The sequence below is a fragment of the Physella acuta genome, unplaced genomic scaffold, assembly GCF_028476545.2.
Source record: "Physella acuta isolate Inbredline_101_S28 unplaced genomic scaffold, ASM2847654v3 ptg000995l, whole genome shotgun sequence".
NCBI lineage: Eukaryota > Metazoa > Mollusca > Gastropoda > Physidae > Physella > Physella acuta.
Window position 1 is genome coordinate 33,435 of NW_026732512.1, and position 13,107 is coordinate 46,541.

At 40.2% G+C, this 13,107-nt stretch overlaps 1 protein-coding gene across 5 annotated transcripts in view; it reads left to right on the forward strand.

Moving 5' to 3' along the window:
- Positions 1 to 409: 409 nt before the first annotated feature.
- The window catches only part of LOC131954404 (cholesterol 7-desaturase nvd), a 28,771-nt gene continuing 16,073 nt past the window's right edge, over positions 410 to 13,107 (forward strand). Inside the window, exons 1-2 of one of the 5 annotated variants that reach the window (XM_059318050.1) lie at positions 410 to 501; positions 11,523 to 12,228. In XM_059318050.1, coding sequence (XP_059174033.1) covers positions 11,772 to 12,228 — 457 coding nt within the window. In that variant the 5' untranslated portion in view covers positions 410 to 501; positions 11,523 to 11,771. The other 4 variants (XM_059318049.1, XM_059318052.1, XM_059318053.1 and 1 more) reach the window with 4 other exon arrangements.

The window sequence follows — 13,107 nt, forward strand, 5'->3', positions numbered from 1 at the left end:
AGCGTGACCGCGTGTGTGTACGTGTGGTGTTGCTCAGCTGAATTTTGCTCTACCATCTTAGTCTTTCAACCCCATCTACTAAAATTCCTGTGGACACGCTATTTCGTTGCATCGATGTTATAATCAACTGCGCAGTTTTAACTAACAGGATTAAGCAGGCGACCAAATATCGATTGAATGCAGCATCCGGAAACACACCTGTTTAAAAAAAATAAATCAGTAGTTGATTTAAAAATAGGCAGAACGAAAAGTTTAACTATCAAGAAAGATAATTCAGTTTGATCTCGATTCAGTCCCTTTTTTGCTTCAAAAACCTCAGTTAAATAAAGCCTGTAGGCCTTTTTTTTTTTTAAACCAGTTATATGTGGCGAGATTTAGATTGGCGGGCGGGGTGATTTGTCGCGAGGCGGCGGTGTGTTGAGGCGACGCGCTAGACTTGGCTGGTTTTCTAGGTTAAAGGGCGAAACAGATTTTGTGGACGGTGGGAAATCTAAGGTGAAGGTAAGTTAGCAGACGACTTGAGTTTTCCAGCCGTAAATTTAATGTTTCAATATAGGCCTACATGTTTTTTATGTGGGATTATTATTGAATAGATCAAATCTAGATCTAGAAGGTACGGTTCGCAAGTTTCATTCTGGAATTATTGGGGTGTTGAAAAGTGTTCAGTTTGGCTGTGAATGAAAAGTAGAGATTGAAAACATTACCTTTTGATTAATATATTTTTAAAAAATTAAGGTAAGTAAGTACTAAGTAGGCCTACAATATGTACAAACTATGGTCAAAGTAGATCTAGATCTAGAATCTAGATCTAGTCTTTACTGCTGTGATTGTAGTAAAATTAAATTATGCATTATGGTTAATACTAACTTAATACTAATACAATACACTTTGATAGATCTAGATCTAGTTCGTAAACAGAAAACGCGATCATTTTTTGCACATCAACAGTTCTTAACTAGTGTAGTAGTGTAATCGTATATTTAATTTCTTGCTCAACCTAGGATTAGAATTTAAATATATTTTAATTTAGACGGTGATAAACTAACGTCGTCTACTAGATTTATATTGATTGCACCTATTAATTAATCCAATTACTTATATAATCATCAATGCTGCACGACGTATGAACTAGACCAGTGGTTCCCAACCTTTTTCGAGTGGCGACCCCCTTTTATAAAAAAATTAAGTGACCCGCGACCCCCTTAGAATTAAAAAGCCGAAATTAATATGGAAATTAATAAGCACTAAAATAAGATTTTCTAGTAGACTTTCAATATGAACTACTCTTGATAACTGTTTTAATACCATGAGTAAAATTGCATACTATTCACTAAACATTCGCGGTTAATTTTTTTTTAAAGTATTTTCTTTTGTTAACGCCAACCTATGTCATTATCATTATCTTAATTTTGTTTCTAATCGAAAAATAGTGTTAAAAATCTATTCTCGAAAAGGCAATCAATTTTTTTTTTGGGAATGAATGGTGAATAATACACCAAATTGAGTCTGCAGTTTTTCGTCTTACGCGGATTCATTCTACAAATCAAAGAAATCATATTGTAATTCATCGTGAATGCTGGCAACATCGAGGGAAGAAGAGAATGGATAATGCGTCAATGCAGATTCTTTTTTTTTCAGCTCAGATAAATAGCGCTGCAGTTCGTTTTCACTAGATTCAAGATGCCCAGAAATTTCTTCTTTCAAAATTTTAATTATCTCACAATTAGATTCATCTACCACACTGCAGAGTTTCTCAAATTTACAATATTTTCAAAGATTTTTTTTCTTCGCCGATTTTGCTGCTTTGATAAAAATGCCCCGAGATAATCATGGAAAGTGATAATATTCGTTCATTTTCCCTGAAGCTTCAGGTTATGTTTATGTTAATGTACGAACACATCTGCTAGGTATGATACTCTCTTCAACCACTCTATGTCGTTTTAAGTATACCAAAAGGTCTTGTTTCCTTTGAATTTCCAAGAACAATTTGATTTCAGATTTCAATTAAAAACCACGATTCACAACAATTCGTTGGACAGCCAGCGCACTGTAGTGTAGACGAGCAGAACCTCGTGATCTATATTTAGGTCTTTGCTCAGTTCTTTGAAGGCTACAGATTTTATATAATTCACCACTTATACTAGCAATGGAGTCTTGATGGCGATTGGTGAGGGCAGTGGTTAGGGAGCTAAATCTTTTCTGCTTTCTGAAAGCCCGATTTTGACCTAAACATAGATGGTACTCCATCCGTACAAACCCTCACAGCCGTTTTAACCCATTTTAATCATCCAATTTAAAAAAAAACGTATTTATTTTCTCCATGCTATCTTCACAAAAGAGCAACTCTTCTTTGCTATCATCTGAATCAGTATAGACAAAGACCAGCAACTGCGAAAACGAACTCACGAACTCACGTCTGTTGATTTATCAACTTGAAAAGCAAACAATGGTGAAAGCTTAATTTTAATAAAAATGTGTTATTTAACATCTATGGACATGTAAGAATTAACTTCACCATCTTCAACATGCAGCGTTTGATGAGATTTTCTCCTATTGTATTTTTTTTTTTGCTTGGCATTTTCTGTCGGGACTTCATGTGATGCTTGCACTAATGCTGTGTTTCCTTGGTGGAAATTTCCTGTTCGATCAAGTCTCTGACGTTTGCAACTAGCTTCATACCGAATGGTGTGTTTCGAATGACTCGTCTCAAATGACATTTTAGTTTTGAAGATTTCATAAACTCGTGACTGAGAACAACTTTGTACAGTAGGCTTTGCTTCTTCTCTATTCCCTTTCCAGTGATGTTAGTAAAGCCGAATTTAAAAAATTCTTCTAAATATTTATGTTTTGCTTCAAATTACTAAGGTTTAGTATACCAGTTGGCGACCCCCCAGAAAGCCCTTCGCGACCCTCAGGGGGGTCGCGACCCCCAGGTTGGGAACCCGTGAACTAGACCCTGTGTCAGCCAGTTGACATCAGTATCGTCTGTCAGATATCTGGGTTTCTAGGCCTACATTTATCCATTCAGTACCCCCCCCCCCCCTCTCTCTTAAAACTTTGTTACATGGCGGAGTTGTTGTAAATGCTGGTTAGTGTTGCAAGTGTTGAAACAGTTAAAGGTAGGATGTGACACCCCCCTGACACAATATATGGTGTGACATCACCCCCACCCCAACCCCCACTTGACCCAACGACTCGTGTAGCTAATGTTAACCTACTAGTGTTTTTACATCTGTTAGGTAACGTTTGTCAGTCAAATGTTTGTTTGGGTCGCCCACACCCCCCCCCAATCAATGAATACTACCTAGGTTTTACACGTTTTCTTCAACCGTCTGCTGTTTGTCCCATCATTCATCTGGAGGTCCGTTCTAAACGTGTTTGGCCGTTAGTCCAGTTGTATCCCGTGCGTGTTGGTGTGAATGGTCTTGGTTGAAACGTTTTAAATTCTAATCGCTTGATTGTATTGTGACAGCCTTTCGTAATCACGGGTTATGGTTAGGTTTGTGGGGGGGGGGGGGGTTAGGTTTGTGTGGGGGGTGGGGGAGGAGGAAGTTGTTTATTGTTTTGTCTTGGTAACCCATAGTAAAATTTGTCGTAATTTACATTTCATATTCCTCCTGTTAAAGACGTGTTGATCTTGGTTTGAAGTGGGGGGGGGGGGGGGGGCGCTATATTATGGAACGGGGGGGGGGGGGGAAGGGTGTGCTGTTGTTATAGAATGGAGGGGAGGGTGACGTTATATTATATGATGAAGGTGAGGGGTGTAACGTTATATTATATGATGCAGGGGAGGGGTGTTGCTTATTGTGAAATGTATCGGTGGTAAGGAAAGTGAGGGGTGAAAATGAACTAAAATTGTTTGACTTTATTTCAGGACAACCTCCCAAACCCCGATCATGCATATCTAATTTAATTAATTAGTCGCCAAGAATATCGATACCTTTCAGTGGTATCGGGATCGCGTTGAGCATTGCTCAGAAATTGGCGCGCGACTCAACAACTGCGATATGTAAACAAATAAAACTAAAAGTTGATCAAGTGTAACAAAAATTGGAGGTTTAACGCCATGTAAAGTATACAGACAGTGATAAAAATGGTTAGTAGCATTCTGCGATCACGCAGGTTTACACAGACACTATTTGTAGGGTTTCCCATTAAAAAAAAAATAGATGCCTACCTAAATTAATAACGGCCAATGAGTTAGGGGTCGGGGGGGGGGGGGGGGGGGAGAAAGGGGAGGTAATTCGTAAATCTCGTCAAGCCTTTTGAATATTTCTACCCCCCCCCCCCCCCCACACACACACACATCGTCACACATCGTCACAAAAGTCCTACTTTTGCTGACTCCCCGTTGCGGGTGACTTATTGTAATGTTAGAGATTGTTGTTATCAAGTAGCTCTGTCCGCTCTTTATAATCTTTGGTGTTCTTTCGAACTTGTTGAATACTTTGTACTTTACTTAGGGCAGTTTTAATTAGATTAATTACTCCAGACGGATTAATTACGCTAGCAGAAGCCGGTGTGCCTAGCAACAGGTGAAACATTGTTTAAAAATGTAAAACCAGTCGTTAATTGAATCAGCTGTAAGGGACCGTAACTACATGTATTGTACAACGTGGATAGAGGGGGTGGGGTTAGAGTGGTTGGTAAATAGAAATGCTATATAATTTTTATTTTTATTAGTACATTATATTGTAGTGTGGGTTGCTCCTAGATATGTTTTTGTGTTTTATAACATGTGCATGACCCCTAAATGATAACTGGGAGGGATCGCCCAAATGATGTAGTGAGATTCCCAAATGATGTGATGAGATACCCAAATGATGTGATGAGATACCCAAATGATGTGATGAGATCCCCAAATGATGTGATGAGATATGATAGCTGTATCGAGATTGCTAAAACATACTTGGGGTGGGGGATGAGATCCCAACATATTATTTGAGATGATGCTGTACTTTCTTTTGACTCAACGGCTACCTGGGCTAGAACTTAAGACACGTCATTTGTTTTTACATGATCACATTTTTATCTAAGCCAGTGATGCATGAACAAAATGGCCAAAATATTGATGGAAAAGATAGTTGTAGTTGACGTCAATTTTTTAAATATTTGTTTCATCCTAACAAATGTTTTAGTTGTCAAACCCCTCCCTCATCCCATTGTTTGGATGATGCAGGTGTTTTTAAGACATCCACCACACACACATCTTAAGATCTAGCAGTAATAGCACTGATGCGAGAATGTGCGGGGCTATTTTTGGTTACGTAAACACACCCCGGCGCGCACGGCTCAATAAATTATTGATCGCGTGTGACCTACTTAGCCGATGTACACAAAAGATATTGTGTCAGTAAGATGGCCGCTGGTGCAACAACCAGAGTCATATATTTTATGGTCGCCTCTTTCCCCCCCCCCCCTCCCCCACATCCTGGCTACAAGTGCTTACACCTATAAATTAACATACACGTGCATTTAGGCACGTATATGTATACATACATCTGTGCTTACATATCAGTACCTACACGTGCGGGTTAGACATACGCAAACATATTAAAGGGTATCGGCAATAACATCGCTAAATGTTTGGTTAGGCTTTGTTTAGGGTTAGGGCTAGGGTAGGGTATGGCATAGATATTTGGGCTAGGGTAGGGTATGGCCCAGATATTAGGGCTAGGGTAGGGTATGGCCCAGATATTAGGGCTAGGGTAGGGCCCAGATATTAGGGCTAGGGTAGGGTATGGCCCAGATATTAGGGCTAGGGTAGGGTATGGCCTAGATATTAGGGCTAGGGTAGGGTATGGCCTAGATATTAGGGCTAGGGTAGGGTCCAGATATTAGGGCTAGGGTAGGGTATGGCCTAGATATTTGGGCTAGGGTAGGGTATGGCCTAGATATTTGGGCTAGGGTAGGGTATGGCCTAGATATTAAGGCTAGGGTAGGGTCCAGATATTAGGGCTAGGGTAGGGTCCAGATATTAGGGCTAGGGTAGGGTATGGCCTAGATATTTGGGCTAGGGTAGGGTATGGCCTAGATATTAAGGCTAGGGTATGGCCCAGATATTAGGGCTAGGGTAGGGTCCAGATATTAGGGCTAGGGTAGGGTATGGCCTAGATATTAGGGCTAGGGTAGGGTCCAGATATTAGGGCTAGGGTAGGGCCCAGATATTAGGGCTAGGTTTAAGGTATGGGCCAGGTATTCGGTCGAAGTACTACAGTCTGTGAAGAAGTGGGTACGGCAACCGACAAGTACCCTAGCGATCACCTTGACAGGTACATGCATTCAGACATTCTAGCGCTGGTTAGTTGTGTGTGTGTGACTGACGACATGTATGCAGGTATTTGTCACTCGACACCCCCCCCCCCTCCTTCCCTTTTCTAGCAATGGTCGAATACCCAGTCCTCCTTAGCAAAGTGCAACAGTCACTTCTACCCTGTGCCCATCTCCATGTCCTATCACCCCAAACTTCATCTTATTCCACCATTTTCTTCACGGGTAGTCCATGTATAATGTTACACTTCTTGGATAAGAGGAGGGGGGATTTAGAATTTTTTGTGTTTGAGCGGGGTGGGATTTAAAAGTATTTTTTTAAATTTAAATTTTGCAGTTAGGCTATATCTATTTTTTCCCTTAAGTTTACTTATTACAATAAAAGCTGATCAATAATTTTAATGTCGAAACAGCTCAGATAATGTTATTAAAACATTGCTTTAAAAATATTTAACGAGGGGCTGTTTGCCGGCGGTGGAACGTCATTAATATAATGACATTATTGAGTGGGGTTTTACTTATTGCGACGATTGAAGCGTGTGTGGGGGGGGGGCACAACAGCGTGAGCTGATTAATGGACGGCAACTAATTAGACATGGCAGGATTGTGACAGGGCATGAAAGGATTACGTACATGAATGATGACAGGATTGTGCACCTGAATGACAGGTTTGTGTCCTTGCATGAATGACAGGATTGTGCCCATGAATGATGATAGGATTGTACCCATGCTGCATGAATGACATGATTGTGCACATGCCTAGCGAGGGCATCATTTGAAGGTTTATTGCTTGAGGTTGCTCCTATTGTTTTATACTGCCACCATTTGCTCTAACCACCTGTGTGTTTCGTTTGTTTGTACACGGTCTTTAAACTCAAGAAATGTACAAGTACTGCAGTACGGCTTATGTCTGCTTACCCACAGTAGGGCAATAAAAACGCTCATGGGCGCATTGTTTTATCTGGTATATTGCTTGACCTTTTCATGAGTTGCCAGATAAGTTAAGAATTTAGGGATATATAAAATAATATAGATATACCGATTATGTATGAAAACCACATGGTTATTAATGTAGGTGTGGGTGTACGTGTGGGTGTGGGTGTAGTGTGGGTGTACGTGTGGGTGTGTGTGTACGTGTGGGTGTGTGTGTACGTGTGCTTACAATCTTCAAAGTGGTCCAGTATACTTTCATGCCGCTGACCACTTTATTCGCAAATTCCCGACCTGTTGTGGGACTGTAAAATCGATGGTGCACCAATCAAGGTAAAAATGTCAAGGTGTAAGCTACTACTACCGCTGTCTTTAATTTGAGTGGCCTGAGAACCACAAACTTGGTGAGATAATCTTAGTGCACCACATATATATATATATATATATATATATATATATATATATATATATATATATATATATATATATATATATATATATATATATATATATATATATATATATATATATATATATATATATATATATATATATATATATATATATATACTGTTTCATTATTATAGAAAAGCGGTAAGTGTAAACGCTACATTAAGCACGTTTACAACCCTAATTGTTTCCGCATGTGTAATCGTAAATGTTGTCTGAATGAATACGCTAGTGTTACGGTAGTGTAGGGGGGGCAAACAGAAGCTTGTAGGGGCGCCAGTCAAGTACCCACTTTGTTGTGTCAAGTGGCCTTTTTTTTTTCTTTGGACTTTGAAACTGTTTTTTTTTTACATAACTTCTTACTATCATTTAATTATTTTAAAATATTTTTAAGGGTTATAAGCGTGTTAAATAAAGCAGGGGTTAATGTTTAGATTTACTAGATCTAGTTTAATCCACCCCCACCCTCCTCCTTCTCCCGTGCTCAGAAGTTGACACCCAAGAAAAGGGGAATAACTAAACGACAGTCTGGTAAGGTTGCCAAAATTGGTGCGTGCGTTCTGCTCAAAATGCCCGAGTGCCAATAAAGTATCGTATCGGGTTATTTATTATCCGGTATCGTGGTTACAAGGCTAGTATTGGATGTCGAGTTAAGGTCAGAGCTTTGGCTAGACTTAGGATTAATGACAGAGTTATGGCTTGATTAGATTTATTATTAGGCTAACGATACTCACAAATAAACATTAGCTTCGATACGCCGCATCGATATTTTTTACGAATACATTTTGTTCGAGATTTGGCCAAATGGTCAGGAATTTCTGGGTCAAATTTGCGTCGTGATTGCACGAGATCGATATGGAGGTGGTCACGTGACCGTTTTTTACGCTCCATTGGCGCTGATGAATAAGTCACGGTAGCTGATCGATGGTCTGATCCTCCAGAGCCACGTGACGAGGGGGGAAGTTGGAGGAAGTGCACGGTCGTGTTGTGTTACATTTGAACAATTTGTATGAGGGGTCGTGAATAAACGACGTCACGACGCTACGGGGAGTCTTACAACTTTTTGTAACGACGTGGGGGGGGGGGGGGGGAGGGAGAAGGGATAGTCAGAATGTATGAAGACATTCACAGTCAAGGATTGTTAGAAGCCGAATTTTAGTCGTTATTTTGTGTTTTCTAAAGAGGTTGTTTTTTTTTTTTTTTGTAATATAAATCGATCAATACTGACCGAGTAAATATTTGAGAAAGAAATCGATTTCTTTTAGTAGCGGGTAGACTGTGGTGAGCCATAATTTTATACGGGAGGGAGGGGGGGGGGGGATACAAATTGTTTTAAAAGGTGAGAGGTCGTTTATAGATAACTCCTAAGGTGTGTGTGTGTTGGGGTCACGTACTCGCTTATTATAATTAGTATAATTAATACACACGTCGTAATTAGCATTCTATCTGTTTATGGTGTTTAAACCCGAACACTACCTGGTGGTGTCACAAGAGGTTAGTCTTCGGCTACTTACTACATCATTGTACTACATAGGTTAGGTTAGGTTAGGTTAAGTTAGGCTAGGTTAGGTTAGGTTAGGTTAAGTTAGGCTAGGTTAGGTAAGCTTAGGTTAAGTTAGGCTAGGTTAGGTTAGGTTAGGCACATAGACATTCCACCCCTACAATACTGTATTACACCGACTGTCCGCACTACCCCCCACTTTACTCCCTTCTCACCTCTGTCATAGACTACCACCCCCCCCCCCCCCTCTAACCGAGACACATGAGCCGCCTAATTAGTATAAATTATTCTAAATTAATCGTCTTATTGGATCCGATTATGTAAGTGTGGCAGGTGGTCTAATGTTGAGTCTCACGGCATAGAGTGGGCTCTCGGTAGTCGTGTGTGGTAATGTGGTTGTTGTGGTGGAGTGTGTGGTAATGTGGTTGTGGTGGTGAAGTGTAGTAGTGTGATTTTTGTGGTTGGGTGTGTGGTAATGTGGTTGCTGTGGTGGTGAAGTGTGGTCATGTGGTTGTTGTGGTATGTGGTAAGTGGTGGTTGTGGTTGTGGTGAAGTGTGGTTATGTGGTTGTTGTCGTGGCTGTGAAACACAAAACCACCAATTCTACGTCCTTGCTATTTGCATTGGCTGATCATTATACATTTTATGAAGACCACTTAACCCTTTAATCGAAATGGTCAGTACACTGTGTTAACCAATTGTCCTGAAAATTATCTTTGACGGTCAAATTCTCCTTTGGCAAAATAATAAAAAAATAAAAACCCACCCTTTTGAACAAAAAGAACGACGTCATTTGTTCTGACTTAATCTATTTTAACAAAGCCTTTCCCCTGTCTAAACGAATATGCGGAAACAAATTCATAAATATCACATCGTCAAATCGGATATTTCCGGAGAGGCAGCTTTCTGGGAACACACCGCCAACAGGATTTCGTAGAGGTCCTGTCACGTTTGTTTTGGAAAGCGAGGTTTTATTTTCAGGATTGTTTAGTGGTGGTGGATGTTCACTTTGTGAGTGTTGTGAGTAAACTGGTTTGTTTGGAATGTTCTTCATGTACTGTGTGTAAACTGATTATAAGAGCTTAGACATAGGTTGTAATGTTACGGTTATGGTAGAGCATTAGGGTGGACTCGATGCTACTCCTGGTTCTGATGAGATGATGACGTAGCTGTGTCTGGTGCATTGGTTGTGTCCTATCTCTGACACAATGACCACTGTCCTATCTCTGGCACAATGACCACTGTCCTACCTGTGACCCAATGACCACTGTCTTAATTGTTACTTCACGTAAGTCTAGTTATTCTCATCCAGTTACCACTTTTCCCACAATCCCCCCCCCCCACACACACACATAAGTTGTCCACTTTACCTACAAGACTGACGTAATTTAAATAAACATGCAACAGATGTAGTCACCCACTGCTCTACGTGAAATGTTTAACATAATTTATACAGGCTCCTCCCCATTCATTTGTTATTCACACCCTTTGTTTACTCTTGCTACATTTCCATGCTACGTTTGCTGTTGTCGTTTACATTTTATTACGACCAGCCAATCCTACCAGATGCATACTCATTGTGTTTATTTTAACGCAAGGCAAATTTTGTATACATATTTGCATTCAAGTATAATACCTTTTAAACAACATGTATTTGAAATACGGTAAAATTATCTGAGTATGAGCACATATCTAAGCTAGGTAGTCGGATATGCGTAAGTTGTATATGTTTTTAAAACCCGTTTTTTTTTCTGATTCGACCATAAAAAATTGCTTACGATGTCTTATGTTGTGTTGACCAACAGACTCCAGCCCTCGTTTGCATGTTTGGAGTTTATTAAAAAATGGACGGTTGCGTTTTTCATTCCCTCTTGATAAGCTTTTAGCTTTTGTTGATAACTTTTAACAGGACACAATGGTATACAATTATTTGTTTTGTCGCAGTGTAAGAGGATATCCGTTATAGTAGGCAGTCACGCTCATAACTTCATGCGTATGACTATTGTGTACGTCGGTCATACATGTGACATTTGTGTCCGTCATTCACACATGTGACAATTGTGTACGTCATTCATACATGTGAAAATTGTGTACGTCATTCATAAACGGTATCTGTGTAAAGTTACTCTTTAGACCGAGCGATACATTTGCAGATGAAGTAGAGTTCATGTTTCTTGACCTCGGTTTTACAAATGGACGGTGTACAATATTGTGCCCAACCGCCTTTACTTTTCCCAACGCAAATCAGGTAGCCATCGGAGCTGGGTGGACTCATGGAATAGTGCATTTTATAACCACACGCTAATAGTTTTAAGCTTTATTTGTACTATGGTCAATATTTCCATCTAACTAAAATGTTTTACTTTTGCAGGTGACGGCAACTTCGAGAAGAATTCTTTGAAAATTTCTGGAAAGTTCTTGGAAAACGACTTTCAAGCTGAGACTGAAAATACTCTCAGAGATGTGTTTGACACTTTTGAGTTGACTGTAGTTCATCAGTAGATCTACTTTCATTTTCAGTTATACATCGCAGCAAATCCTCCTGATCTTATTTATATTTCGAGAAAATCGAACTTGTTCTTAAATTAGCGAACAGTTTTTATCCAAGATCCCAGTGAAAATGTACGTCAAATTGCTGCTCTTAGCCATCTCCGGTTTCCTCCTGATTTTCGTCGTGTCGGCTGATATAACCGACACGGTCGAACTGCTCAAAATTTCTTTACTGGACGTCGGGGGGTTATGGGTCAAGGCCATCGAAACAGTGACCTCGAAGTTGGTTCAAGCCGTCACCTCTGTACCGGATCTGACGTCACCGTGGACCTACGTCATCTACACCCCTCTCCTCCTATTCTTCTATGCCAGCTACGTCGTGTTGTTCTGCCCGATGAACCGCGTCAGAAAGCTAGGCGATGTCGGGTACATTCCCGAGGGGGCGTTTTCGGTGAAGGAGACGGCGAACTTCGTGCAGAAGAGGCGGAAAGTGGGCAACGTGCCCCCGGTGTACCCCAACGGCTGGTTCGGGCTTCTGGAAAGTTCTTGCTTGAAGAGAGGGGAGGCGAATACAGTAAGCGTTCTGGGTGAGTTGTTTAGATACACAATTTTTTGGGCTTTACTGGGATTGTTGGAATTAGAATCCCACAACGGAATGATACATCTACTGCATTCATTCACCCTTACCGGTGTTAGGCTTAAGGTTACCGACTTACGGTTAGGATTATGGAGTTAGGGTTAGGATTTTGGAGTTACGGTTTGGATTATGGAGCTACGGTTAGGATTATGGAGTTGGGTTAGGATTATGGAGTTACGGTTAGGATTATGGAGTTGGTTTAGGATTACGATGTTAGGATACACCTGATTTTAGATCGGATTTTTGTCAATGCGGACGATAGAACTGTTATGAAGGGTTCGGTAGAAGCGCATATGAAACTGATGGGGTTCGGTACCTCCAAAAAGGTTAAGTACCACTGGTTTAGAACTAGAAGTTGCTGAACAAAAAGGTTCGTCGTTTAGCAATAATTTCTGTTAAAAATATATTTACAGTATTTATGTTCTTTTACAATTAGTTATATGGGTCTTAGTATTGGAGTTTGTCGTTAGCATCATATTAAGTTTATACATCATTGTTTGTCGTTAATATATTTAAGACCTTGTTGTTTCTGCTATTTAAATTATACAACTATTTACCAAGTCAGTTAGAATGTGAGTTCAAATGTCATCATGTCGTCACAGCTAGGTCAAAGTTTCTTCCAATCAAAGTTTGTCCTGCTAGTTAACCCCTCGTGTAATCTTACTAATTAAAAAACGTATTTCCAGGGTGCACTTAATTAACGCAGGTGTAAGGCGCACTTCTCTCCCCCCCCCCCTCAAACCTCAGCTTTTGAAATATCGTAAAATATCGTAAAATATCGAAGGCAGTTTTGATTTCCGGCTTTAAGTAGCAGTGCTTCAGAGCCTAT